At 52.2% G+C, this 26,201-nt stretch overlaps 1 protein-coding gene across 1 annotated transcript in view; it reads right to left on the minus strand.

Annotated features, from left to right (window-relative positions):
- Window positions 1-19,177, minus strand: part of TMEM63C (transmembrane protein 63C) — a 53,723-nt gene extending 34,546 nt beyond the window's left edge. Inside the window, exons 1-3 of the mRNA XM_040641612.1 lie at window positions 18,891-19,177; window positions 4,452-4,514; window positions 371-532 (exon numbers count right to left, since the gene is read on the minus strand). Of these exons, the coding sequence (XP_040497546.1) occupies window positions 371-520 (150 nt within the window). The 5' untranslated portion in view covers window positions 521-532; window positions 4,452-4,514; window positions 18,891-19,177. The remainder of the gene's footprint in view (window positions 1-370; window positions 533-4,451; window positions 4,515-18,890) is intronic.
- Window positions 19,178-26,201: the final 7,024 nt, after the last annotated feature.

The following is a 26,201-nucleotide window of genomic DNA, read 5'->3' on the forward strand; positions in this document are numbered from 1 at the left end:
AGCTTGCTTCTCTCTCTCCCTCTGCCCCTGGTTGTGCTTTCTCTCTCTCAAATAAATAAGTAAAATCTTAAAAAAATAATAATAAAGAACATTCTTTGAAGAAATCAGCAAGGGGAGAGAGAAGGGAGGCCCGAGGGCGGTGGCCAGGCGGGCCTCTGGCCTAAGCGCAGGGAAGGGAGTCTTAGGAATTCTGTCTGTTCCTGTAGCCCCCTCTTCCCCGACTGCCCTGGACACGGCTGACGTTCAGGGAGTCTTCACCGCTGTGGCCGGCGTGCATTTGGAGAGCCGAGGCCCCTGCTGCGTCACCCGTGACCATTTGACGGTCTGCGCCTCCGAGGCCTCACTGCCCACCGAGGAGTCCAGGACTTACCACCCACAAGAAGATGTTGAGTAACAGCACGGTGGGGATGCCCCCAAAGGGCTGCCCCTGTAGGACGGTGCTCCGGGAATTGAAGCATTCGTTCACTGTCATGTTCTGAGTCTCTTCCACCGCGTTCAGGCTGCCGGGCGGGACAGCCATCCTGGGAGCTCCCTGGCGACAAAGGGACACTCAGGTCAGACAAGAGAGAGCCTCTCACTCTGTGAGCGCCAAAGCCTGCCGGGGACATGGGGCGGGGCGCACTGCGTGTCCATCGCCAGCCCGTAACAGGTCAGGGCCGGAGTCTCAGCCCCGAGACGCCACGCAGCCCTATCTTGTAAGACAGCAGCTTCTCCAAACCCAGAGCCATGATGGCCGAAGAGCCCAGATCCCCTGGAAGAGTTTTTATTTTGTACCCGTTACCAAAAGAGTCGTGAAATGTACCTCCAAACGGATCTTCCCTATTCCTACCTTTGTGAAGCTTTTCTTGCATAGAAACGAACAAATTTCACAAAGGTGGATAGGACCCCAGAGTGGGAGCTTTCAGTTTGGAGAACAGAACTGCACTCATGGGAAGCCCGTGCAGACAGGGTCTAACATCCTATGAGTCTCCATTCCAGTTTCCAGGAAAGGAAGGTTCCTAGGACTAAATGAGGTAAAGCTGGAGGGTGCCTGGCACAGAGCAGTGACTCGGTAAATGTCCCTGTCTTAATGTCGAACTTGAACCAGGGAGATTGGTGCCTGCCCAGGGGCCTGAGCCAATCCGGTGAGGGCTCAGGGTCACAGGCATCCATATTCTCCAGACTTGGAGAAGCGTGGGAAGCACCAATGAAAACGGGAATTGACTAGTAGCTTGCTTGAAGTTACCTGCAAAGTTGTTCTGGTTTTTAAAGACCATTCCTTTTGGCTCCAGACCTCATCTCACCCTAGGACCTCTTTACTCCCATTCAAGAAAAGTAGGCTCACTCCTTCTTTCCTTCATTCAGTAGGTATTTAGTGAACAGCTGCCTTATGCCAGACCGATGCTGGTCATGCATCAGCGAACGTATTAAAGGGATCACTCTGACCATTGATTTGAGAATAAATGGGGGGGCGCCTGGGTGGCTCAGTCGTTAAGCGTCTGCCTTCGGCTCAGGGCGTGGCCCTGGAGTCCTGGGATCGAGCCCCATGTCAGGCTCCTCCGCTGGGAGCCTGCTTCTTCCTCTCCCACTCCCCCTGCCTGTGTTCCCTCTTGCTGGCTGTCTCTCTATCAAATAAGTAAATAAAATCTTAAAAAGAAAGAAAGAAAGAAAGAAAGAAAGAAAGAAAGAAAGAAAGAAAGAAAGAAAGAAAGAAAGAAGAATAAATGGGGCAAGCATAGAAGTAAAATCAGACAGGTCAGTTAGGAGGAAATTGTAGCAATCCAGGCAAGAGGTAGCCACAGCCAGGACTGGGATGGAAACAGAGAGGTAGTGAGAAGTACTCAGATTTTGGAAGTATTTTGAAGGTGAAGCCAAGATTTGCTGATAGAATGGATGGTGAGGGGTGGGGTGTAAAAGAGAGGAGTCCAGGATGACTCTGAGGTTTCTGGGCCCCGCGACTGGAAGAGGGGAGGTGCCGTTACTGGGTGCGACAGCCAAGAAGTGCAGGGTGGGGGCGGTCAGGAGCCAGGTGCTGGACATGCTGAGTGGAGATGCCAGGCGGGTGGCTGGAAATGAGTCTGCAGCTCAGATAAGAGTCAGGAGACATAAAGCATCCCCAGCAGACAGAGGACTCCCGGAGGTGTGGGACTGGATCGCCAAAGGAGTGAGCACAGAGTGAGGCTCAAGGTCTGAGCCCCGGGCTGCTCCATCAAGAGAGCTGAGGCAGGTGAGGAGGACACAGGAAAGGGACTAGAAGAGCAGCCGTCGAGGAAGGAGGAACAGCAGCAGAGCATGGTGTCCTGGAAGCTAAGTGTCTCCAGGAGAGGGGACGGACAAGTTGTGTCGATGTGGGCAAGATGACAATTGGGAATTAGCCACAGTGAAAGCAACATGGAGGCTGTCGGTGGCCAGACTGGCACGGGTGCCAGACAGAATGATGCCATGGGATCAGGAGCAGTGGGCGTGAACAATTCCTTCAAAAAGGAACGAGAGCTTGGAAGTGGTTAGGATGGGAGAAGTAGCAGAACGCGGTATGCCAACGGGAAGGGTCCAGTAGAAAATTAAAAGCTGGTGATGTGGGAGAGCCAGGGCATCGCTGGAGCAATGTGAGGATGTGGGAAGGGCTGGGAACTGGTGCACAAGTGAAGTTGGCCTTGGCCCAGAGCTGGATACTGACCCACGACAGCAGGAGGGAGGCAGGTGCACTGGTGGAGCTCGTGGGCGCGCCCTCCCACGGCTTCTATTTCTCAGCCTCAGAGGGAACAAGGTCGCAAGGTGACTGGGCAATGCTGGTGGTGGTGGGCAGCTGTGGGATGTTCGAGGACAGGAAAAGAGGCAGGAATAGAAATCTAGAGGAGTGATGCAGTGAATGGATGACGGGAATGTGGAGGACTGCCGGGCAGCACTAAGGGTCCACTGAGGTTCATGGTCTTGAATCCACAGGAAGAGCAGCCAGCCTCACTGGGCGTTGCCCGCAGCTGTACTCATCCATGTGGCGGCAGGGGTGGCAGAGGCGCCCTGCTCAACCTAACCAGGCCACAGGTTTTCCCAAGTGAGTCTGAGAATAAGACGGTCAGAACCGTGTATGAGGGAGTAGTTTTAATGATTGGCCGGGTAAGGAGAGAAAGGAGACATGAGATGGGCAAGGGATGGTGACAGGTGCCAGAGGTCCAGGGAGGTAGAATTGTCGAGTACCACAGGCTGTGAGCTGACAGGAAAATGAGCTGTGTGACACTGAGACTGAGAAGGGATTGGTTATGGGTAATGAGAAGGTCTGGGGCATGACCATGGTGTGAGCAGGGGAGTGTGTCAAGGAACCGAGAGGCTGGAGTGTCCTTTGTGGAAATCAGTAAGAATGAAGACTGGAACAGCACTGGTGTGACGACGAGGCAGAAACTGAACTCTCCCAGGAAGGAGGGGAGTGACCTGGCAGCGGGCAGGGGTGGGGGTAGTTGGTGCTTGTACCAAAGATGGGGAGCAGGATGTCTAGGCTGACACTTTGGGTCAAGACGGAGACTTTAGCAGGGAGGAAGGAAGAAGAGTCTGGAAGTTGCAAAGAGGAGTAACAAAGATGTGTCTCCCATCCCCTGGCCTGGGAGGGTAGTAAGAGAAGTCCTGTCCTGGGGAGTCTCTGGTTTCCAGTCCCAGGGGGCAGGTGAGGCGCTGCAGGAGCTGGGGCTGTTTCTGGGCATTGTGGGGTCTGTGGCACTGAATCCCAGCCCAACTCTCACTAGCCACCTCGAGCAAGCTACTTATGGTCTCCCTGCCTGGTATGCTCATCTGTAAAAGGGGTGTGATGTTAATAACTAGTACTCACTTCACAGTACTGTCAAGAGGGATAGGTGGTTAAGATTTGTCAGTCATGGAGAGCAACGCCTGGAACATAGAAGTATTCCATAGGCACTCATCAGATGAAAAGTGGACGCAGGGCTCCAGGGGGCACAAGGGAATGCTGGCTGGAGTTGGGGAGGCTGGGGGGATGGGGATGGAGAAGGGAATAAAGGTGAAGGGCTTGTGTGCAGGACACAGGAGGTGGCCTGGGGGTCTGGGCTCCCCTGTGCTAACTCAGAAATAGAAAAACACCAGCACTCACCCTGCTACCAGCCGGATTAGCATCTAATGGGAGCAGGGAGCCTCCTGCCTGTCTTTTCTGCTCCCCTCTCTGCCTTAGGCTGCCCATGATTTTGTGACCCCAGGTCACTGCTTAACTCATTGACACAAGCATGCTTAGCTAAATGTAAACGTAAAATGGCTTACACTGAACGGAGTACCTCTAAACCGTAAGCTTTCTGCCAGAGAGCCAGAGTAGCCCAAGTCGCGAGGCGCGTTTCTCCTGGCATCTCTCTGGCAGCTGCGGCAGGAAGCTGCAGTTCTGCTCGTGGCCACCGGGAGGAGCCCGCGCCGAGGAAGCCGCTGGGGAAGGGCAGGGAGGCGCAGGCGCGATCTGAAGGCCTTGGGGAGCCGGTCCTCACCTGAGCCAGTTCTCCAGGGACGGGCTGAGGCAGGCCTGGGGGCGACGCTCCGCTCCGCGGCCGCTGCAAAAGAACAAAGGCAGTGGAGAGACCACAAGACCTAGGGTCCCAGGCCGTGTTCACGGGCCGCGTCATCTCTCAGGACGCCTTTCCTTGTCTTTATGCTCAGGATACTCAGCCTTCATCACACGCGTGTTTTGCAAATAGTTTTTCTCAGGCTGTTGCTTCTCTTTTCGTTTTTTTCATGGTACCTCTGAAGCGTCACAGTTTGGGATTTTGACAAAGGCCAATTTAATAAATTTTCTTTGATGGACCTGGCTTTTGGTATAGTATCTACGAAATCTTTGCCTCCCCCAAAGTCTTACAGATTTTCTCTCCTACGTTTTCTTCTTAAAAAACCTATCATTTTAGCTGTGACACTAAAGTCTAGGATGCACTTCGAGTTAAAGCTGGCATAGGAGGCGGGGTAAGGGTTCAAGTCCATCTCTCAGCATGTGGCTCTCCAGCCGCCCAGTACCCTTTGTTGGATTCTCATCTTTAAACCGAGAAGAGCTGGGAAGCTGTCTGGGGGGACTGGAGCCAGGCCAGGAATGTGAAAGCACTTGGCGACCTGCAGCACAGCCACAGGGACATGTGACTCACTGGACTTACTCGTTAATACGGTGCGGTGCGTGATGAGGGAAGGGGCCGGTCCTGGGCTGGGAAAAGCTCGGGCTTCCATCTGGCTCTAGGGAGGTTTGAGTCCTGGATGCTGCTCTTTTCCACTCAGTTCCCACACACTCCTTCTCTCTCTTTCCAAAAGCACCCCCCTTTCCTCCCTCCTCCTTCCTTCCACAAAAAAGGGCTGAGTCCTTACCAGGTGCCAGGCATCCTGCCAGGTTCTGGGGGCCCGGCAGACCTGGTTCCCTTCCATATGAGGCTCCCAGACACATCGGGGAGACACGTAGGCATGCCGGGCCTATGCCACCACAAACTCCAGCACACCTTGATACCCCAGGGAAAGGGGGCCATGGGGCGGGCCCACCTCAAGTGGTCAGGGAAGGCTTCTCCAGGTGAGAGGTGAGGAGGTGGAATCGGGACAGTGTGGTGGGAAGCATGGACGGGGGAACCATGTTGACCAAGACCTAAAGAGGGGACAGAGCATGGTGTTTCTGGAACGTGAAAATGAATAGTCATGGCTAGAATGCAAGGTGGATTGCTGGTTCGCGCTTTTGTTCACTCATGTATTCATTCGACAAGAATTCGTGGCATAGCCACTCTTGCCAGGTCCTCTTCAGGGGGTTCCCAGCCTTTGGGATTTGGGGAGAAGATTGCTGTTGGGAGAGGTGTGGCCCAGGTGGCCATTCTGCCCGGAGGGTCTCCAGAAACAAGGTGCAAGCCTCGAAGCTTGGAGAGGGATGTAACCCATCGGCAGGGCCGGGCAGGTGCAGCTTCCCGGAAGGTGAGGCAGGTGAGGGAAGCGGATGAGGGAAGGAGGTGGGGAAGGACAAGAGAGGAGAGCCTTGCCCCCACCTCGGCCCCCTCTCCAGCGTCCTCAGTGGCAGGTAGAGGTGGGATGAGGAAGGCCGTTGTGGAAACCCAGAGCATTGCCCTGCCTTTTGTCCTCACCCCTAAACTGCACCAGGACCTTCCTTTCTGGACAGCTTTCCTCCTTCCATCTTTCTAGCTCTTGGGTGTGAAGAACAGGGGGTAGAGAGCTTTCTGGAGACCAAAGTATCAGCATTAGAAAGAACGAAACTTGAAATCTGGGGGATATAAAGGACCACAGAGCGGGGGCACCTGCCTGGCTGGGGCAGGGGGCAGCAGGGGAGTCCTCTTAGGGCATGAATTTCACAGCAGAGCACAGGGCAGCCATCAGGGCAGTGGGAAGGAGTGGGCTGCCCGCAGCCAGACTATCTGGGCTGAAATCCCAGGTCTACCCTTGCTAGCTGTGTGACCAAGGACAGCGCCCTCACCTCTCTGAGCCTCAGTTTCCACCTCTGGACAGTGGGGGTAATAGAAGCACGGCCTCACAAGGTTACTGTGAACACGAAATAAGTGAATTCACACAAAACCCTTTGCAGAGCGCTTGAGAAAGCGGGCTCACTACTAGTCAGTACTGGCGTCATTGGCACTAGCTTATCTGAGACAACAGCGGTGAGGGGCCCAGACTAGCCCATTCCTGGTTTCCGTCCACCTACTCCGTTCTGGAACAGGCCAGGGGAGAGATCTGGACTACGGGAAGGACTGTCCAATACCCCATAAACTGCAGCCCGTAGGTGTTTGTTGCCTCTGCTCTTCCTGTGCAGGAGAGACACATGTCAGCCTTGCTTTTTGGGCCAACGAGGGGCAGGGAGAGACGGTGGCGATGCTGGCTGGTGAGTCAGGACTCTCGGCCCCCTCCTCCAGCTTCACATCCTATCTGACAGGGACGTGTTTGGCCTTCCTCCCTTCCCATTTCCCCCCCCAGCCCGGCCTCCAGGGGCAGAAGCTGGAGGCTTAGCAGTCCCAGGCCTGGACAAGGTTTACTTTGGCAAGTGGGCAAAAAGCTTGGACAAGGACGAGCTCTGTCTTTATTAGTCCCCTGGCCCATCGCTCACCCCCTTCCTTCCAGACCTGGCCTGGTTTCAGCTACTGCTGTCCTAAGTAGCCAGGCCAGCACTTTGCTCCCCTCTCCTCAGGTTAAGGCCAAGTCTTCTGCGTGAGGTGAGGAGCCCAAATCCCCCAAATCCCAGAGCCAGGGCAGTCCAGGAAGCCCTGAGGGTTAGGGGGGAGGGAGGAGAGCAATCTTATTAAGAGTGAACATTTACTGAGCACTTATTATAGGAGAAATTCTTCCCACTTAAGTATAGCTCATTTAATTCTCACAAGTACCATAGGGTACTAAAATCATCCTTAGATGCAAGAGAATATTAAGGCCCAGACAGGTTCAGTAACGTGGTTAAGGTCACGGTGTTAGCAAGCGGCGCGGCTGGCCCTTGAACCTGAGCAGTTTGTAACCCTCTGCTCTCTACCTCCTGGACCCTCTGGACCTCTGCTGGGGTAGCAGTGCCAGGCAGGGGGCAGAGGAAAGGGGGTGACCTCGCTCAAGCCCTAGTCCAGGGATGGAACCTTGCTCAGCCTTTCAGAGTCATGCAGTGGAAAGTGCCATGGACAGAGGGAGCCCCCGAGAGCTGGGCTCCAGGTCACCTGTGCTTCTCTTCTCCAGACCCCCTGCCTGTAAGATGAGGGGTTTCTGTCGGAATTCTCCAAGGGCCAGACTGGACCAAGGATTCCAGCTGTCTCCGAGACACAGCCTGCAGTCCCCAGCCTGTACATCCCGGCACTGCCCAAAGCCATCATCCCTGTGGGCTCTCAGGAACTGATCCAGAGGGCCTGCAACTTGGTGGGACAAGCAAATCACCGTAGGCCAAAGCCATGTCTTAAGGAAAGAAGCTGCGTGGGGAGGCCACCCCGCCTCATCCTCTAACCCTGTCCCCCCTTGAGGGCACAAAGCCATAGCACCTGCTCCCCCCCCAATCTGGCCTTCTCACTGGCTTCAATTATTCATCACCTCCCACCCCTTCTTCTCTGGGCCTTTCCTCATGTCCCTTCCATGCCCTCTGCGCTCAGATCTGCACCCCCCTTTCCACGGTCAGCTTAGCAGCTGGTTCACTGGGGGCCCAGAGGAGGAGGAGGGAAGCGGGGTCACTGCAGAGAGGGTTCTGGGGAATGTCCCTCCCCAGCCGCCACATCCCTCTGAACTGCCCTGAATCTCAGTCTCCTCATACCATCCCAGTGAAGGGGGTCTTGCCCGACTTTACACGTGAAGCCATGGTCGCCAGCAAGCTAAGAGATTTGCCTAAGTCTGGGGAAAGTGGTGAAAGGGACATCAGACCTGGGTTTTCAGCGCTCTCAGGCTTGGATTGATGATTCCACAGCCTGGGGCTGGGGAGCGGGAGACACCGGAATCCCCGGAAAGGTGTTTCATAGACCCAGATACTCACACCCCACTCCAGACTTTAAGAATGAGAACGTTCTGTCCATTTTTAGGTCCAGCCAAGATAGAGAAACACCAGCTTGGGGTTCCCAGGCTTATCTGCATCTAGATAAGGCATTCTTGCAGGTCTAAAAGGCTTTCTGACTCCTCCTGAAAGGAAGGAGGATGAGGAGATGTGGCCATACAGGGCGGTAGCTCAGTGCCCCTTAAATCCTGCCACAGCGGCAGCTCAGGACGGGGGTCCTTGCATCCTGCTATCAGGAGATCTCCCCTCGCCCTCCGCTCGATCGGAATCTGGGGAAGGTTGGTTGGAGGTCTGCGGAGGCCACACCACCCCTTCACATGAATCCTCGAACTACTGCGTTTCTCCCTGTGCCTGAAGTCACAGGCCTGGCCACTTCACGGGGCAGCAGGCCTGCCGTCTGTCCCGTCCCTGTGTCTCCCTGAGCTGGGCCACTTGCCCCGCCCCAGGGCTGGCTGGGGGCCTTTACAGCCCCGGGGTCCAGCTCAAATCCTACTTCCCAAAGCCTCGCGGCCTCCATTGAGCAGCCTGGTCTGCACCTTGTCTCCACCCTCTTAGGCAGCTGCCCTGTGCGATCACTGTCTGGTACTCTGTTGCTTTTCCAGCCAGTTCCCCGACAACTCCACAGGTCCCTTGATGGCAGCCCCCGTCACTGTGGTTCTCCCACAATGACCAGCATGCAGGAGTCCTCAAAGACAGACAGATGGTCCTGCCCCCAGGGCCATACTCAGGGCAGGAAATAATGTGATTTGCATAGCATGAGTCACTCATTTTGCCCCCCCCCCCCAGCACATTCTGGGTTACCAGGTCTTGCTTCCCAAGTCACAGCATGGAGTAGAGGGAACATGTATGATTTGGGGTCAGGAAAATGGGTGCGATCTGGCTCTATTAACTGCAATTTAACCTACTGCTACTCAGTTTTCTCTTCCATAAAATGGATATAATCAGGGGTGCCTGGGTGGCTCAGTCGCTTAAGTGTCTGCCTTCAGCTCAGGTCATGATCCCAGGGTCCTGGGATCAAGTTCTGCTTTGGGCTCCCTGCTCAGTGGGGAATCTGCTTCTCCCTCTCCCTCTACCCCCCCCCCTGCTCGGGCTCGCTCTCTTTCTCTCACTTTCTTTCTCTCAAATAATAAGTAAAATCTTAAAAAAACACTTCTAAAAAAAAATATGGACAGAATCATGTCTGTTCTGCCTACCCCAGGGTGGCTATGACAGTCAAAGGAGAGAGTACGGGGAGACGCTTGTAGAAACCGTGAGCACCATAAACGTTGGTTATCGCCTTTGCTATCCTTTTCCTAGGACAGTCTTCCCCCCTCGGCCACCTCTGAAGGCCCAGGATGGGGTGAGCGGGCTGGGGTTCCACCTTGCCATCAGGTCCACCAACATAATCAGGCAGCCGGCGGCTGGGAGCGGCAGAAGGACATTCAGCGCTGTGCCCAGCACCGCACAGAGCATGGCACTTGCCCCCCGCTCTCTCTGTGGGCAGGGCCAGGCGGCGCTCGCTCGGGCCCCAGCCCCATTATAATAGCGAACATCTACTGAGAGAGTCCTACATGCCAGGCACCGCGCCAGGGTTCTTAACGCATCATCTGGCTAAACAAATCTATCAGATCACGTGTTAGGTGCGGCCGATGGCCTTCAGCACCCGTTCCACCTCGTTCTAATGGATGTGCCTTCTACAAGCTGGAAAGTGAAACACGACAAGTCCAACACTCGCTTGCAGCTGGGGCTGTGACTACAGGTCAGGTGCCATCAGTGAAATGCACCGCACATAGATTTGCAAGGTGGAAAGGACGAGGAGGCATCCTCGTGGGCTCGGGCTGTGTTCTGCCGACCAGCAGTGTTGAGGAGAGGAAGGCATTCTCGGCAGCAGATCGATGCCCCGTCGCTGGCTCCTGGGGGTGGGGGGGTGAGGGGGCCGCAAGAGGCAATCATGCCAAACGCTGTAGGGGATCCCTGATCCCTGGCTTGCAGGTGGCGGAATGTGAACTCAGGGCTCCAGGAGTCTATTTCTGACTTTCTCCTGACTCTGCTCCTTCTGACACCTGAGCTCCCGGCTCCCGGCCTGCTCCAGAGGAAGGCCCTCTTGGCCCCAGGGATCCCTCCAGTCTTACCTCCCCCGTGTCCCTGTAAGAACACTCAGCCCTAGCAGATGAGAGGCTCCTTGTCCCCTCAAAGGCCTTGGCTTTCTCGGCTTCCTCCATTCCTCTCCTTTGTGGAAAGGCCTTCCGATCCTGCCCTAGGAAGAATGCTCCCTCCACTGCCCGGCCCAGCTCAACTCTGCTTCCTCCAGGCAGCCTTCCCCCAGCACCCCATCCTCAGCAGCCCCTTCCTCCCCTCAAGCCCCGTAGGCCTCCATCACCCTTTCCTGAGCTCTCTACCAGGGAGTGGGTGCTAGGGAGAACAAGATGTGTCTCTCCCTCAAACCTCCATCTAGAAGGGAGTGACAAAGGCCATGGCTAAGAGGCAAACAACACAGAGTATGTGAGAGGCTCTGCTTCTGCAGCAGGACCCCGAGCCCTGTCTCGAGCATCCAGTGAGCCTTCCTGGAGAAGGTGAGGCTGCATTGTCCTGCAGGTTGTGGTGGAATCAGCTGGAAGGGCTCTATGTCACTCTTCTTAACTTGGCCAACAAGGCCTGCCTACCACTCCAGCTCCATCTTACTCAGCTCTCCCCTTCTTTCATCCCCTGGCCTCCTCCCTCCTTCCCTCAATGCCCGGAGCATGCCACCTTCTCTCTTGCCACCACAGGGCCTTTGCATATGCTGGTCCTTCTACCTGGAGTGTTCCTCCCTCCCACTAGTTAACTCCTTCTCCCCTAGTTAATCTCAGCTCGATTTTTGCTTCCTTAGGGAAGACCTCCAGACCAGGTCAAGCCCCCACATTCCATGCCTCAGAGTATCCTGGGAGACAGACATAGCATGATATTTAGGTACGGATCCCTAGGGACCCCAATCCTGTCTCTGCCATTTACAAGCTCCATGTCTTTGGGCAAGTATCTTAGTTTCCCTGTGCCTCAGTTTTCTTATCTGTAACATCCCCCTTACTGGGTGGGTGTCAGGATTATACGAACCAATTCACTTAGAACAGTGTCTACTACATAGCAATGGCTCAGTTCAGTAAACTATTATTTTCCTTGTTTGATGTTGATTGACGGGATAACACACCAAATGGCCGACTCCCCCAGTGGATACAAAGCTCCGTGATGGCTATGTTTGCTTCATATTGTCTCTGCTGTGCTGGTCAGAGCTTGGTGCTTTACCAGTGTTTGTGGAAGGAAGGAATGACTGGCAGTGGGCTGGCGTGGGCCTCACCTGACTCCCGCCCCCCCCCCCACGCCCCGAGCTCCATCTCAGAGGCTTTCGCTGGAGGGGCACCCACAAACGCTCTGACCTAAGTTCCCCCCCCACAGATGAGCACAGGTTGCCACTGCCAAGTATTTTCCTGGCTTCCAATCTCACAGGGTGGGGCAGCCCCCCCCCCTTCATCTCCCTCTGGAATTTGGCTCAATCAGTAGATAGAGGGCACGGTGAAATCTCGGGCTGAACGGCCAGTTCCAACTTGATTAAAAAAAAAAAAAGTGGCGCATCTCTTTTCTGAGTGTTGTGGAGCAAACACATCCCCACCACAAGCAGGTAAAGCTGCAGGCTTCAGCTCAACCCTGAGATGTTGCCATGATTCTCGTCTCCGTGGTAACAAGTGGGACTGAGCCTTCAGCAGGCAAAGACTGGGCAAAGGCTCGTCATCATCCTCATCGTGGGGCCAGAATGTTGCTCTCTCCCCAGCCTCTTCCCTGCTGGATTTCCCTGCCGGAGTCCCGAGTGGACTGAGAGCAGAGGGCCCAGGAGGGAAGAGGCAGCCGGATGGATCCCTGAACTAGCCCCAAGTCAAAGCGGGAGGAAGGGGCCCGGCAGCGGGAGCACACAGGCTGGAGGACACTGTAGGGGGTCATCCCCCTCAGTGCCTTCTGCTCGCCAGGACGGGCTCTGGCGGACGGTGCCACATGCTGGCGAGACAGAGAGACCCAAGGCTCTGCCGCCAGGACGCTGAGCCCCAGCCCACGCGGCCCCCACCAGCTGTTGATTGGCTGACGGTAGCTGGAACCAGCCGTAACTGAACGCCTGCTCTGTGCTGGCCCTGGACTAGGCAACGGGGAGGAAGGATCAGCGGCAGACGGACCTGGCCTCAGTGAGCGCTGCGTCAGGTGGGAGCACCGCGGAAACAGGAAAGCGGGCCAGCAGTAAAGGGCAACAGACGCTCTATGCAGGGAGGAAAGCGAGATGTGGACGGCACACGGACAACGCTGCCTCCTACACGCCTGCCTCACCTCCGGAAGGAGACCCAAGAAAGTCTCGACAAGGGGTTTGCCTTCGGGGAGGGAAACTAGAAGCTGGAGCAGGGGAGGAAGACTGACTTTCTCACTTTCTGAGTTTTGTACTGTGCCTACCTGATTCAAACAAAACAAAGCCAGACCGAGCCGAAAGGTGGCCCCCATGGGAGAACCGCGGGAGGAGGGCGCGACCCGGAGAGGACGACCGGGCAGCCCTGGCCTTGGGGACGCTTCTCCCTGCAGGATCTGAGGCTTCTCGCCTGCCAGGCCTGCGCGCGCGCGCGTGTGTGTGTGTGTGTGTGTGTGTGTGAACACGCATGTATGCAGCCAATGATCCCTAGGGTCTTTCTTAGCCCGAACATTCCGTAAGCCTGTCCTGAATTTTGCTACAGGAGCTGGCCTCGAGGAGATGCTGGCCCATGGCAGTGGGGAAGGACGAGCGTCAGGCCCAGGTTGGGGCAACACCCTGTTCCGGTCTGGAGCCACTTGAGAAAGGGGAGGTCTATGGGGACGGCGTTCTCCATGGCACGTAGCCTGTTAGCCAAGGGGTCTCCAGCTCAGGGGTGCGGGGCCAGCTATGCCCTGGGGTCCTAGCCTGACAGCTTTCTTGAAGCCTTCTGCAGAGCAGAGACCCCTGAGACTTGACCTTCTGGGAATCTGAGTCACTTGGACACATGACAGTGGTTCTCAAACTCCAGGGCATCGGTATCACTGGAGGGTCTGTTCTGCCACAGATGCTGCCCCCTTCCCTGGGTTTCTGATATGGCAGGTCTGGGCTGGGTCCTCAAGTTTCCGACTGAGGCCGACACTGCTGGATGGGGCCTCACTTCAAGGATCACCTCATTAGACCACGGAACAGGGGATGGGGGCTGTCTTCATCCTCCTCCCCCTCCCCCAGGCCTCAGTGTGGGCATCCTGGTCTTTTAGGACAGGCCCTGGAAAAGTCAGGCCTTGCAGGCTCGATCCTATCCTCTCAGTCTGTCTCTCCCAGCTGCCCACCTATCCCTCATGAAATCATTCATTCAGCGAAATAACAGGCCAGACTCTAGTCCTCGCACTCAAGGTGCTTATGGTCAAAGCACTCGATTCTAGTGGGTCCACAGACCCCAATGGAGCCGTGACAGGTCTGCATAAGGGCACTCCAGAGGCCTGGCGAAGGGGTTCTGGGAGCCCAGCGGAGGGGCCCTGGACAATCCGGAAAGGATGCCTGGAGGTGGTGCCAGCCAAGGCAAAGCTGGAGGGCGGGAGTCACATGAACCGAGGGCTTACTGCCAGGTGCTGTGCCGAGAGCCCGTAAGCACGAGCTCTTTCATCCTCACAACTCAAGATGGGAACTACTGTCGCTGAAGAGACTGGAGTCCAGCAGCCGCATACCTCTCCTCAGGGGCATGTGGGGCCTCCGACCTGGAGTTGGGAGTTGGGGCCACAGGGAGGCCAAGGGCACGACATTCCCGGAGGAGACCACGTGGAGAGGGAGGTGGGCTTGGACTACGTAAAGGCTTTCCCCTGAGACAGTCTGGGTCCCAGGTGGAAACATGCCACCCTTCGGGGCAGCAGAGATGGGAGGGACACCCAGCTCTGTCCCCATCTGTCTAAATAGGGCAGGAGCCAGGCTGGCTGCCTCCGGGGGAGTCAGGGAGAGACGGAGGGAGGGGCCGGGGCGCAGCTGCTCCAGCGACGGGTGGGAGCCAGATGGCAGAGGCTGCGGGGCTGGCTCACATGGCTTCACAGGGCCCAGGGGGCAGACAGGGCCCAGAGCAGAGTGGCCTGAGAATCACAGCGCTGTGGTAGTGGGGGATTTCTGGTTACAGATCTGATTGTGCTAAAGGACAGCGCTGGAGAGGGGCTGAGGCACAGCCTTCATGACTTAGGGCAGCCCCCATACTCTGGTCCCCAAGCAATCTCTGGGAAGCTCTAAAGGTCCTGGCCTCCTCAACTAGAGCGTAAAGTCCCAGGCCAAGGGCCAGCCTCATCAGGACCTTGCTCCTGCCTCTTGGATGGGGGGTCAAGAAAGCCACTCTGATCCATGCTGAATGAGGGCTCATATAGCTCCCTGAATCCAGAGGACAGAACCAAAGAAAATGAGCGCAAGCTGCAGCAAGAGGTATTCTAGTTGGACACAAGGAAGCACTGGTCTGGGATGCTGAAGGGAGTAGCAGCTATTTCTGGGGAGGAAGAGACACATCCTTCTGTCTCTGATGGTCTATCTCTCTGGAAAAAACACGGTGGGGATCTCTGTCCCCTTTCTTCACTAGTTCCTCCATCCTGTCTTACCTATGTCTTGGTCCCCTCTCTCTCCTTTCCTGCTGGCCTCCTCCGTTTTGTTTTGTTTTGTTTTTTTTAAGATTTTATTTATTTATTTGACAGAGAGGGAGAGAGAGAGAACAAGCAGGGGGAGTGGCAGGAAGAGGGAGAAGCAGAATCCCTGCTGAACAGGGAGCCTGAGGCAGGACTCAATCCCAGAACCCTGGGATCACGACATGAGCCGAAAGCAGATGCTTAACCGACTGAGCCACCCAGGCACCCCTGGCCTCCCCCTTTCTGCCTTCTTTGTGTGAGTGGGCCACCCTTCCCCAACTTGTCCCAGTATTGCTGGGGGCCTGTGAGCTTGGCCACACTCAATTCAGCCAATGTTTGCTGAGCCCTCTACCTGCTGGAGGTGTAAGAGCCCCCGGCCCTGCCCAGGGTACTTCCAGCCACATGGAAGGATCACACAGGGAAAGCACTGCACATACCCAAGGGCCACAGAATGAGAAAGATAAAAGCCAGGGTAATGGGGCTCAGGGACCACAGCTCCCCCGGGGCAGGGAAGGCTTCAGAAAGGTGGCAGGCTAACAGAAACCAGTGGGGACAGGGGCAGTTTGGGCAAAGGGGACAGATGAGTGATGGAGGGAAGTAGAGAGTGGAATATTCCAGAAATGCCAGGCAGACTGGTGTGGCTACAGAACTGGCATGAGCAGGGTCTGGTGAGATAACAGGAAGGTCCTGAATCTCAGATTGAATGATCTGTACTTAATTGTGTGGGCAATAGGGAACTATTGAAGGCTTCAGAGGAAGGGCATGATGTTACCTGGCTGGTACTAGAAGGGTTTCTAGATTTAGCTCCTATCTGGGGAGCTCATGGAAGGCACCCGGCCCTGATTCTGAGCTCACGGGCTTGTCAGGGGTGACTCGAATGTCACCTTTTGGTGAGGCCTGTCCTGATGACCTATATAATAATGAAACTCCCCAGGCGCTCCCAGTCCCCCTCTCCTTCTCTGTTTCCCCCTGCATTGATCCCCTATCACCCTTTGTCCATAGAGTATGCTGTTCACTGTCGGCCCTCACCCCCATGAGAATAAAGGCCCCATGAGGGCAGGGCCTGTGTCTGTCCGTCTTGTGGCTGAATATCCCAGTGCTTCGCCTAGTGCCTGGAATCCCAACAAATTCATTCATTTGTTGCATGAATAAAGAAAGACATAGCACCCCGCATGAAGCAGCATGGTCTAGTGTGTTCCTTCCCTGTCACTCCACTCCCAGCTTCCCGAGCTTGGCAGCACCAGAGCGGAAAATCTCTGCGAAAACCACACAGAGCTCTGCTTCTTCCCCACTGAGCCTCGCGCCCCTGCCAGGAGTCTGGGCAGACTTGGACTGTTCCTTCTCCCCACCCTTGCCAAAGACACCACCACTTCCCTTCATCTTGGAGCGGACGCCAAGCGAGGAAATTTTCACCAAGGAAAGCGAGAGGCTCGCAGGATTGAGGCAGCTGCCCACCCCAGCCCCGCAGCTTGGAAGAGCTCCTCTGATGGATGGAACAGAATAACCACAAGTCACCATGCGCCCAGCCCACCCGCACAGGCACTGGACAGGTGCCCTGGGCACGTTGGTCCATTTTGGTCTCTCATCAACCCTATGGAGTGGGTTTTATTCTCCCATTTTACAGATGGCAAAATGGAGACTCAGAGACGCTAACTGACATGGCCAAGGTCTCCCTGCCCGGTGAGGAGCCTGGTTTTGGACATGGGTCTGTCCTACTCCAACCCAGTGCCTCCCCCTCTGTGGCACAGGCCTCTCTTCTGCTAGGGAGACAGCGGAGCTGCAGGGTGTGGGGCGGGCTAGGCTCGCTGTCCAGGGTGCCAGACCACGGGTGGTCTCTGCTGGCCTCGGGCTTCCCACCCAAGCTTCGGGAGCAGAGGTTCTGGTCACCTCCTGGTAATGAGTGAGGACAAGCACGTCATGTCTGCCTGGCTTGAACTCATCCAAGAATGGGAGTTATAACCGTGGTCGCTGTCGGCTCTGGCCTGTGCTGGGCGTCCTCTCCTTACTCTGATGTGTACCTGGAGGGCTGAGTCCAAACGGTGCTCCCTGAATGCGAGGCCCCAGCAGATCCAAGGGAAACCAAACCCGCATCCAGGGCTGCTCAGGCTGGGGCATGCTGGGGACGCAGAAGAGCCTGGATCAAGCCCTGAGCTGTGGGGCTGTCTGTGGCTGCACTCCGGTTCCTTACTTAGGGACTCAGTTCGCCCACCTTGAGGGTGGAAACCCTGTCTCTCAGCAAACACTACTGATTCCTTATTATGTGCAAAGAAAATGATAAAGCTTCTGCTTTTGAGGCCCTTAAAGGACAGGTTAGACATAGTCACTGAATGGGCAATGGGGAGCCATGGATGATTCTGGAGCAGGGCAGCAAGAGGATTGCCCTGCTTCAGAAGCAGCGTGTGGCTTTTGTCATGACCGGAGCGAGCGTGTGCGAAGCACTCACTGACTGCTGGAGGTTGTTCTGAGTGCTTTGCAGATATGAGCTTTAATTGTCACAGCCCCCGTGGGGTACTGTTGCTATCCCCATTCTACAGATGAAAAGACTGATGTCCACAGAGACGGCAAGGCTAGTAGGTGGTGGACTGGGACCTGAACCCTCCTTGCTCCTGAGCCTACATTCTTCACAATTCGATGCTGCCTCTCACAGTGATTGGAACTGGAGGGACAAGGGTCCTGCATGGGCTGGGGCGGTGGGCATGGCCGGAGGGAGATCCTGCCTCTGACTAGGACTCCTTGCCCTGGAGGCTCTTTCAGGCTGGACCAGGCAATTAGGAGGGAGATGTGGCATCAAGCACTTTGATCTGCACAGAAAAGAACTATATCTACGATCGATCGCTTCTGTTGATAATGGCAACAGTCACAACGTTCTTGGCCAAGAGTCCACACAGGATAACTTCTTTGGCGGCAAAGAGATCTTAGAGACTCTCAAATAGAGATTATCTTATTCCTGTAAGAGCCTGCCTTGACCACGCAATCCTTTCTTGATTTTATTAACTTACTTAAATTGGGAAGAAAGCCTCACTGCGATGCTAACTTGGCTTTAACGCCTTCTAGATTGGGATGTCTGATGACCACCAGTGTCCCTGTCACAAACGGGATGAGTTGCTAGGAGTCACTGGATAGGTGGAAAGAGAGGAAAGGTGAGGGGGTGAGTAGGAGGAGAGACTGGCTGCGGCCGGGCAGGGAAGAGGCAGCTGAACCCGGGAAGGGCTCCCTGAGACTCCTACGCTGTTCTAATGAAATTATAGCTGGTTCCTCTGAGACGTTCAGCTACGACACTGGCAACAGCACTACTGATGTAAGTTAATGCTTGAGACGTAAAAAGAGACTGAGGTTGGATCTATCACTAAGATCCCTACCAGCTCTAAGAGCCTACGAAGACACCATCTGTCATAATCCCTTCCTGAGGAACAAGTGTCGAGAGGCAGGGCACTGCTGAGAGGGCTGCATCTGGCTGCGTCTGGGCCTGTCCCAAACTGGGCTCAGCTAGCCAGGAGCCATATGGGACCCAGCTAACTGCTCAGCCTGGGGGCGTTTCTGCGGGGCAGGGGACATCCTGACCACAGCCAGAGTAGTCTTTGGCCCCCTTCCCAGGCTTTGGGAGCCAAGGTCACCTGGGACAGTGTCCTTTGGAGAGAGGACTGGGCTTTCCTGCACCCCCCCCCCCATCAGGTTGTGGGTTTAGGAGGGCTTAGGGAGAAGCCTTCATCCAAGCAGTGGCTGGAGAGCCACAGGGCACGGGCGATGGGGTGGCCACACTTCCTAAGGCCGACAGAGTTGCTGGGGCTAGGGTCTCAGCACTGCGGGGTGGGACGGTGGTAAGAGCGCCTACCTGGACCAGCAGGTGAGTTGTGTGGCTCAGGCCAATGGGTGGTCACGGGCCCTCCCTCCTCCTGATCAGTCCTCAGGTGCTTCTGAGTGGCCCAGTTTTGTCCCTGCTCGGTTCCTGACCACGAAGCTGGCTCCTCCAAGGCTCTGTGGCACAGGGACAACAAAGCACTCTCAGATCTCCCCAGCCTCCCCACGGCTCCTCACCCAGCCAAGCGGCCAAGCCCAACATGGTCGTCAGCATCTCTCCAGGAGGCCTGCCTCAGGAGAGTCCTCGTGGCAGGAGGGGCACTCCAGATGACCCCCAGTCTGTCCCCTATCTCTGCATCCAGCTGCCCATCCTGGGGTGGGTGAACTGGGGAGCCAGCCTTCATCCTAGGTGAGCACGAGCCTGAGGGGAGGGAGCCCACGGAGGGAGCACTGCACTAAAAGTCCAAACACTGGGATGCCTGGGTGGCTCAGTTGGTTAAGCACCTGCCTTAGGCTCAGGTCATGATCCCAGGGTCCTGGGATCGAGTCCTGCAGTGGGTTCCTTGCTCAGCAGGGAGCCTGCTTCTCCCTCTACCTGCCACTCTTCCTGCTTGTGCTTTCTCTCTCTGACAAATAAATATAAAATCTTAAAAGAAAACAAAATTAAAAATAAAAGTCCAAGCACCTAGGTCTGCTCTGCCACTTCCCTCCTGGTGACTTGGGGGCACCCCACTTTCCCACGTGGGGGGGGTTCAGCCTAGATACCCAGACACTGCCAGCAGGGACTCCAAGTAGGACTTCAGCATCATTTGGGGGGGCTGGCTAAAATGCAGGTTTAGGGGCCCTACCCTAGCCCACTGAATCAGAATCTCCAGGAAGGTGCTGGGGATGTGCATTTTAACAGGTTCTCCACATGGATGCACACGAAATAAGGCTCGCTGGACTACGTGCCAGAAAAGGGCCATGACTAGGGATGAAGCTTTGATCACACGCATAAAGGGTCATTGGTCCCTTTCCCACAAGCAGCATCACAGCAGGCTTGTCTCTGCAGACAGACCAGCCAGGGGCCCCCGGCAGCTGCTGAAACCTCTCTAGGCCTCACTTCCTTGGGGCCGAGATGAAGAAGACTATCGCTTTGGCCCTTCCACACTGAAAATTACAAAAGTAAGAGGAGGGGAGCCCACTGAGAAATTTAAAAAGAAAGTTCAGGGTGAGGCCCTTAAATAGTATTCTTCCTTTCTAATTGCTTTCTTCTTAATTATTCTTTTTAAATTCTGAAAATAACATGCTTATCGGGAAAACAAAGCATTCAGAATAACGCACAGTGAAAAGTCCCCTTGTTCCCCTAAACCTCTGTCCCACTCCTGAACACAGCCTCATTTCCTGTGTAACTTTTCTGCAAACATTTTCCCATAAATATTGACAAATACATATCAACACCTGCATCTTTATTCTAAACCCAGCTGGGAACATATTGCCGGCACACTTGTTAGTTAGTTAGTCTTGTTAGTTAGCAAGCATCACACAGCTCTGCAAACCAGCGCAGACAGACCCTTCACTTTCGTGGCAGCTCGTGTGTTCCACTGAAAAATTTAATATCTGTAATTTATGGGCATCTATTCCTGTGGATGGATGTTTACGTAGTTTCTACCTTTCTCCTGCAAAAGACACCTTGGATTATCTTTGTGCCTATGTGTGAGGTTAGCGGCAGGACAAAGACTCAGGAGTCGACGGTTGGGTAGATCTCAAATTCCGAGAGATGTCTCCAAATTGTCTTCCAAAGAGGATGAACCCGTTTGAACTGCCCAGCCATGCACGAGAGGGCCTGCTGCCCTCCACCCTCGACAACATCGTGTGTTACCGAACCTTTAAACTTCGCCAATATGAGTGTGGAAAAATGATCTCTTGTTTCCGTGTGTCACTCTGGAATTATCAGAAAAGGCAGACATTATTTTCATGTTTGTTGACTGATTGACCTTTGCACTTATTTTTCTGTGAACTGCCTATGTCCTTTCCAATTTACCTTACTGATTTTTTAAAGGATCTTTTTTTTTAATTTAAATTTAATTTAGCTCACATATAGTGTATTATTAGTTTCAGGGGTAGAATTTAGTGATTTATCAATTGCATGTAATACCCAGTGTTCATTACATCAAGTGAAACTCCTTAATGCCCATCACCCAATTAACCCATTCCCCTACCCCTCTCCCCTCCAGCTACCCTCAGAGTTCAGCATCTCTTATGGTTTGCCTCCCTCTCTGTTTTTATCTTACTTTATTTTTCCTTCCCTTCCCCTATGTTTATGTTTTGTTTCTTAAATTCCACATATGAATGAAATCATATGATATTTGTCTTTCTCTGACTTATTTCGCTTAGCATAATACCCTCTAGTTCCATCCACGTTGTTGTAAATGGCAAGATTGCATTTTTGATGACTGAGTAGTATTCCATTGTATCCATACACCACATCTTCTTTATCCATTCATCTGTTGATGGACATCTGGGCTCTTTCCATAGTTTGGCTACTGTGGACAATCCTGCTATAAACGGGGTGCATGTGCCCCTTTGAATCACTATTTTTGTATCCTTTGCATAAATACCTAGTAGTGCAATTGCTGGGTTGCAGGGTAGCTCTATTTTTAAGTTTTTGAGGAACCCCCAAACTGTTTTCCGGCGTGCCTGCACCAGCCTGCATTCCCACCAACAGTGTAAGAGGGATCCCCTTTCTCCGCATCCTTGCCAACATCTGTCATTTCCTGAGTGGTTAATTTTAGCCATTCTGACTGGGGTGAGGTGGTATCTCATTGTGGTTTGGATCTGTATTTCCCTGATGCTGCGCGATGGTGATTTTCAAGAGTTTTTTCTAAACTAAAGCAATTAATCAACTTTTTGTCACGTGTATTGCTAACCGTCATAGTTCTCTTTTTTATTTTATTTATATCATCTTTGGCTTACAGAAATTTCATATTTTTCTATAGTCAAAAGTATTTCTTACTAGAGCATCTGAAGGATATTTGCCTCTGTTTTCCACTAGTACTGTTCCGGGTTTTCTTTCTTTCTTCATTTTAATCTTTTTTTTTCTAGACTATATTTTGGTGTAAGGAGTAGAGTAGGGCCCAGCTTTATTTTTCTCCCAAAGGGCTAGAGAGTTGCCCCAAAGTCATGTAGGAGTAATCTATTCCCTCCTTCCACCCCACCACCCTCCCTCTAAATTCAAGATCTCAATTTAACTATGTAGTAGGATGGACACAAAGAGCATGACCTCTGAGTCAAGTGCTGGTTCAAATTCCAGCTTCCCTGGATCTAAGAAAAGTTACCTGACCTTCCTGCACCTTGGTTTCCTCCTCTAAAAATGGTAATAAAAGGAACACCATCTATGGTGAGGATTAAGGGAGTTATTTGGGGTAAGGGGCTGTCTGTAAGAGACTCACCAGAGTGAGCTGTGAAGACACATATAGGCGGTAAGCAAAAGGATGGGAGAAGATATTGCATGTAAATGGGAACCAAAGAGAGCAGGGGTGGCCACACCCGCCCCAGACAGAGTAGACGCGAAGTCCAAAATGGCCACAGGACACAAAGAAGGCTATTCCATAATGATAAAAAGGTCAATTCTTCAGGAAGAGACGATAATTATAAAGATATGCGCACCTAACAGCAGAGCACCTAACTATATGACACAGAATTGAAGGGAGGAAAAGTAACTCAACAGAAGAGGGGGTTTTAATAAACCACTTTCAGTAATGGGTAGAACCACCAGACAAAAGATCAATGAAGGACAGAGAGGACTTGAATATCTTCAACACCATCGAGCAACTGGTCCCAGCACACAGATGCGGGACACCCCACGCAAGGGCTGCGGAACACACGCTCTTTGCAAGCGCGCACAGACCGGGTCTCCAGGGTGGGTCCTGCGCTCGGCTCCCGGCGGGGGGCGTCCCACAGAGCCTGGCACGCGGGGACCCCCGCATGGCGACAAGGACTGTGATCGCCACTGTCTCCCAGATGTGCTTGGGTCTCTGTCTAGATACACGGTTCTGTTCCCTTGATCTGTGAGCCAGTTTCACCATTTGACAAATAGTACCAATGTCAGGCCCTCTTCTGAGTGCTGGGGAACCAGAAGTGAAGGGCAGTAGTGAGACCGGTTCTTTCCACCTCCGGTTAGACTGACTTCCAGTGACGTTTAGCGCGCTGACTGCTACTGTAAATGTCTCCTTCCATTATATTTTCTAAGAGGCTAAAGTTTATATGTCATAAATACCATTTTAATATTTATTAGCAGTCGTCTTACTATATTCTTTTATTATTTCTTACAGTTTTTCAGTGGATGACCTTGTTCTTTTTTTCTCCAGGTAATCTTGCTTATGGTCTACAACTTTCACGGATAAATTGGCCTCCCTTTATAACTTCTGCCTTCAAAATTTGTATTGGAGTGTACTTCTAGAAGAGTGTTAAAGAAGGTTTAAGGTAAGAGTGGTCATTTTTCCCTTGTGTGTGTGTACAGATATACATGGATATACCTGTCCAGTTTTCCCAGCACCATTTCTTGAAGAGACTGTCTTTTTCCCATTGTGTATTCATTCCTCCTTTGTCGAAGATTGGTTGACCTTATAATACATGTATATACATGTATATCTGTACACACACATACACACACATGCATAAAATTATGTTAAGCAATATCCATCTATTCCTATTAAATAAGAGTTAAAATGGAGACCTTGAGTAGTCAAAGCCATCTTGAAAAAGAAAAGAAAAGCTGGAATATCAGATATCAAGTTATATCACAAAGTGGTAGTAATCAAAACAGTATGGTATTGGCACAAAAAGAGACACATAGATCAATGGAATAGAATGGAAAACCCAGACATAAACCCAAAAGTATAAGGTCAACTAATCTTTGACAAAGGAGGAATGAATACACAATGGGAAAAAGACAGTCTCTTCAACAAATGGTGTTGGGAAAACTGGAGAGCAACATGCAGAAGAATGAAACTGGACCACTTTCTTATACCATACACAAAAATAAATTCACAATGGATTAAAGACCTAAATGTGAGACCTGAAACCATAAAAATCCTAGAAGAGAGCACAAGCAATAATCTCTCTGACATCAGCTGCAGCAATATTTTTCTAGATATGTCTCCTGAGGCAAGGGAAATACAAGCAAAAATTAACTATGACGACTACATCAAAAATAAAAAGTTTTTGCACAACGAAGGAAACAAAACTAAAAGGCAGCCTACTGAATGGAGAAGATATTTGCAAATGACATATCTGATAAAGGGTTAGTATCCAAAATATATAAAGAACTTATAAAACTCAACACCCCAAAACCAACTAATCCAATTTAAAAATGGGTAGAAGTCATGAACAGACATTTTTCTAAAGAAGACATCCAGATGGCCAACAGACACGCGAAAAGACACTCAATATCATTCAACAGGGAAATGCAAATCAAAACTACAATGAGCTATCACCTCCCACCTGTCAGAATGGTTAAAATCAACACAGTGTTGGTGAGGATGTGAACAAAAAGGAACACTCACGCACTGTTGGTGGGAATGCAAACTGGTGCAGTCTCTGTGGAAAACAGTATAGAGATTCTTCAAAAAATTAACAATAGAACTGCCCTACAACCTAGTAATTGCACTACTGGGTATTTACCCACAAAAAACCAAAAACACTAATTCAAAGGGATACATGCACCCCTTTGTTTATAGCAGCAATAGCCAAGCTATGCAAGCAGCCCAAGTGTCACCCATGGACGAAGGGATACAGACGATGTGGTATATACAACAATGGAATATTATTCCACCATAAAAAAAGCATGAAATCTTGCCATTTGCAACGACGTGGATGGAGCTAGAGAGTATAATCCTAAGCGAAACAAGTCAGAGAAAGACAAATACCATATGATCTCACTCATATGTGGAATTTAAAGAAACAAAACGAACAAAGGAAAAAGAGAGAGAGAGGGACAAACCAAGGAACAGACGCTTAACTAGAGAACAAACTGATGGTTAGCGTAGCGGAGGTGGGTGGGGGGATGGGTGAAATAGGGGATGGGGATTAAAAAGTATACTATCGTGATGCAAGAAAATAAAATGATAAAAACATTTTTAAAAAAGGAGATACAATCAGGAACATGTGTTGAACTTTACCAAATGCCTTTAAGCCATTTTTAGCATTTATGGGGCTGTTTATGTGAGTTTTCACCTCTTTTGACCTATTACTTTGTTCAAGATAGTCCCACTTGCTTGTGGTGTATTGGTTTTTTAAACATAACGCTCTGTGATTCCATTTGTTGCTATTAATTTGTGAATTTTGCACCAATATTCATAAATTTGATATATTTTCAGTGATTTTTCTCTTTGGTGCTCTTTGTCAGTGTTGTGGGGGCTTCATGGAGTAATTGTGGATCTTTCCTTCTCTATGACCAGGTCTGGTTGGTGCAGCTTAAAAAACATGTAATTAGGGGCATCTGGGTGGCTCAGTCAGTTAAGCATCCGACTCTTGATTTTGGCTCCGGTCGTGACCTCAGGGTCATGGGATCAAGCCCCGCATCGGGCTCCGTGCTGGGCATGGAGTCTGCTTGGGATTCTCTCTCTCTCCCTCTCTCTCTCAAAATAAATATTTTTTTAAAAACAGAATTATCCTTTCCTTGAAGGTTTATAAAAATTCAAAGTTGGCTAAACCTCAGGGTTTTGGGGGTGGAGTTTTATGAAAACTCAGTTTCTCTCATGATTATTGGTCCATTCAGGCTTTCTAGTTAGTTCTTCAGGGCTCAAACTGGTGATTTATGTCTTCTCAGAAAACTATCAGTTTCAGCTGATTTTCAACTGAATTTACATGTGGTCAAGCACAGTATCCTCTAAGAATTCTTTCTCTTTTTTCAGTATCAGTGGCTGTTTCCCTGTTCTAATGTTCAATTTTACATATTTGGCTCATTCCTCCCCCAACCCCCATTAGATTACTTAGACCTTAAAAAATCATCCATTGACCCATGCTGTTCAAACAGGAGCCTACTCACCATGTGCACAGCCCAGAGACAGAGGAGCTGGCATCAGGGACGGGGACGAGGAGGGTAGCGAGGGAGGGGCATTCAGAAAACATTTAAAAAGTGCAGAGAGCCCCTGCACATATGCCCTGGCCTTGAACATCCGGCATCTCCCTTTCACAAGTCCCCACACCCAGGAACACCCAACAACTCCCACCCTGTCTTCAACGCCCAGCTGTCACCTCCTCTTGGAACCTTTCCTGGCTTCCCTGGGAAAAGTCGACGCCTTTCCTCTGACATTCAAGATTACATTTTTTTTTTAATTTTGAAAAAATTTTAAGATTTTAT

This window comes from Ursus maritimus, unplaced genomic scaffold (assembly GCF_017311325.1).
Source record: "Ursus maritimus isolate PB19 unplaced genomic scaffold, ASM1731132v1 scaffold_25, whole genome shotgun sequence".
Taxonomy (NCBI): domain Eukaryota; kingdom Metazoa; phylum Chordata; class Mammalia; order Carnivora; family Ursidae; genus Ursus; species Ursus maritimus.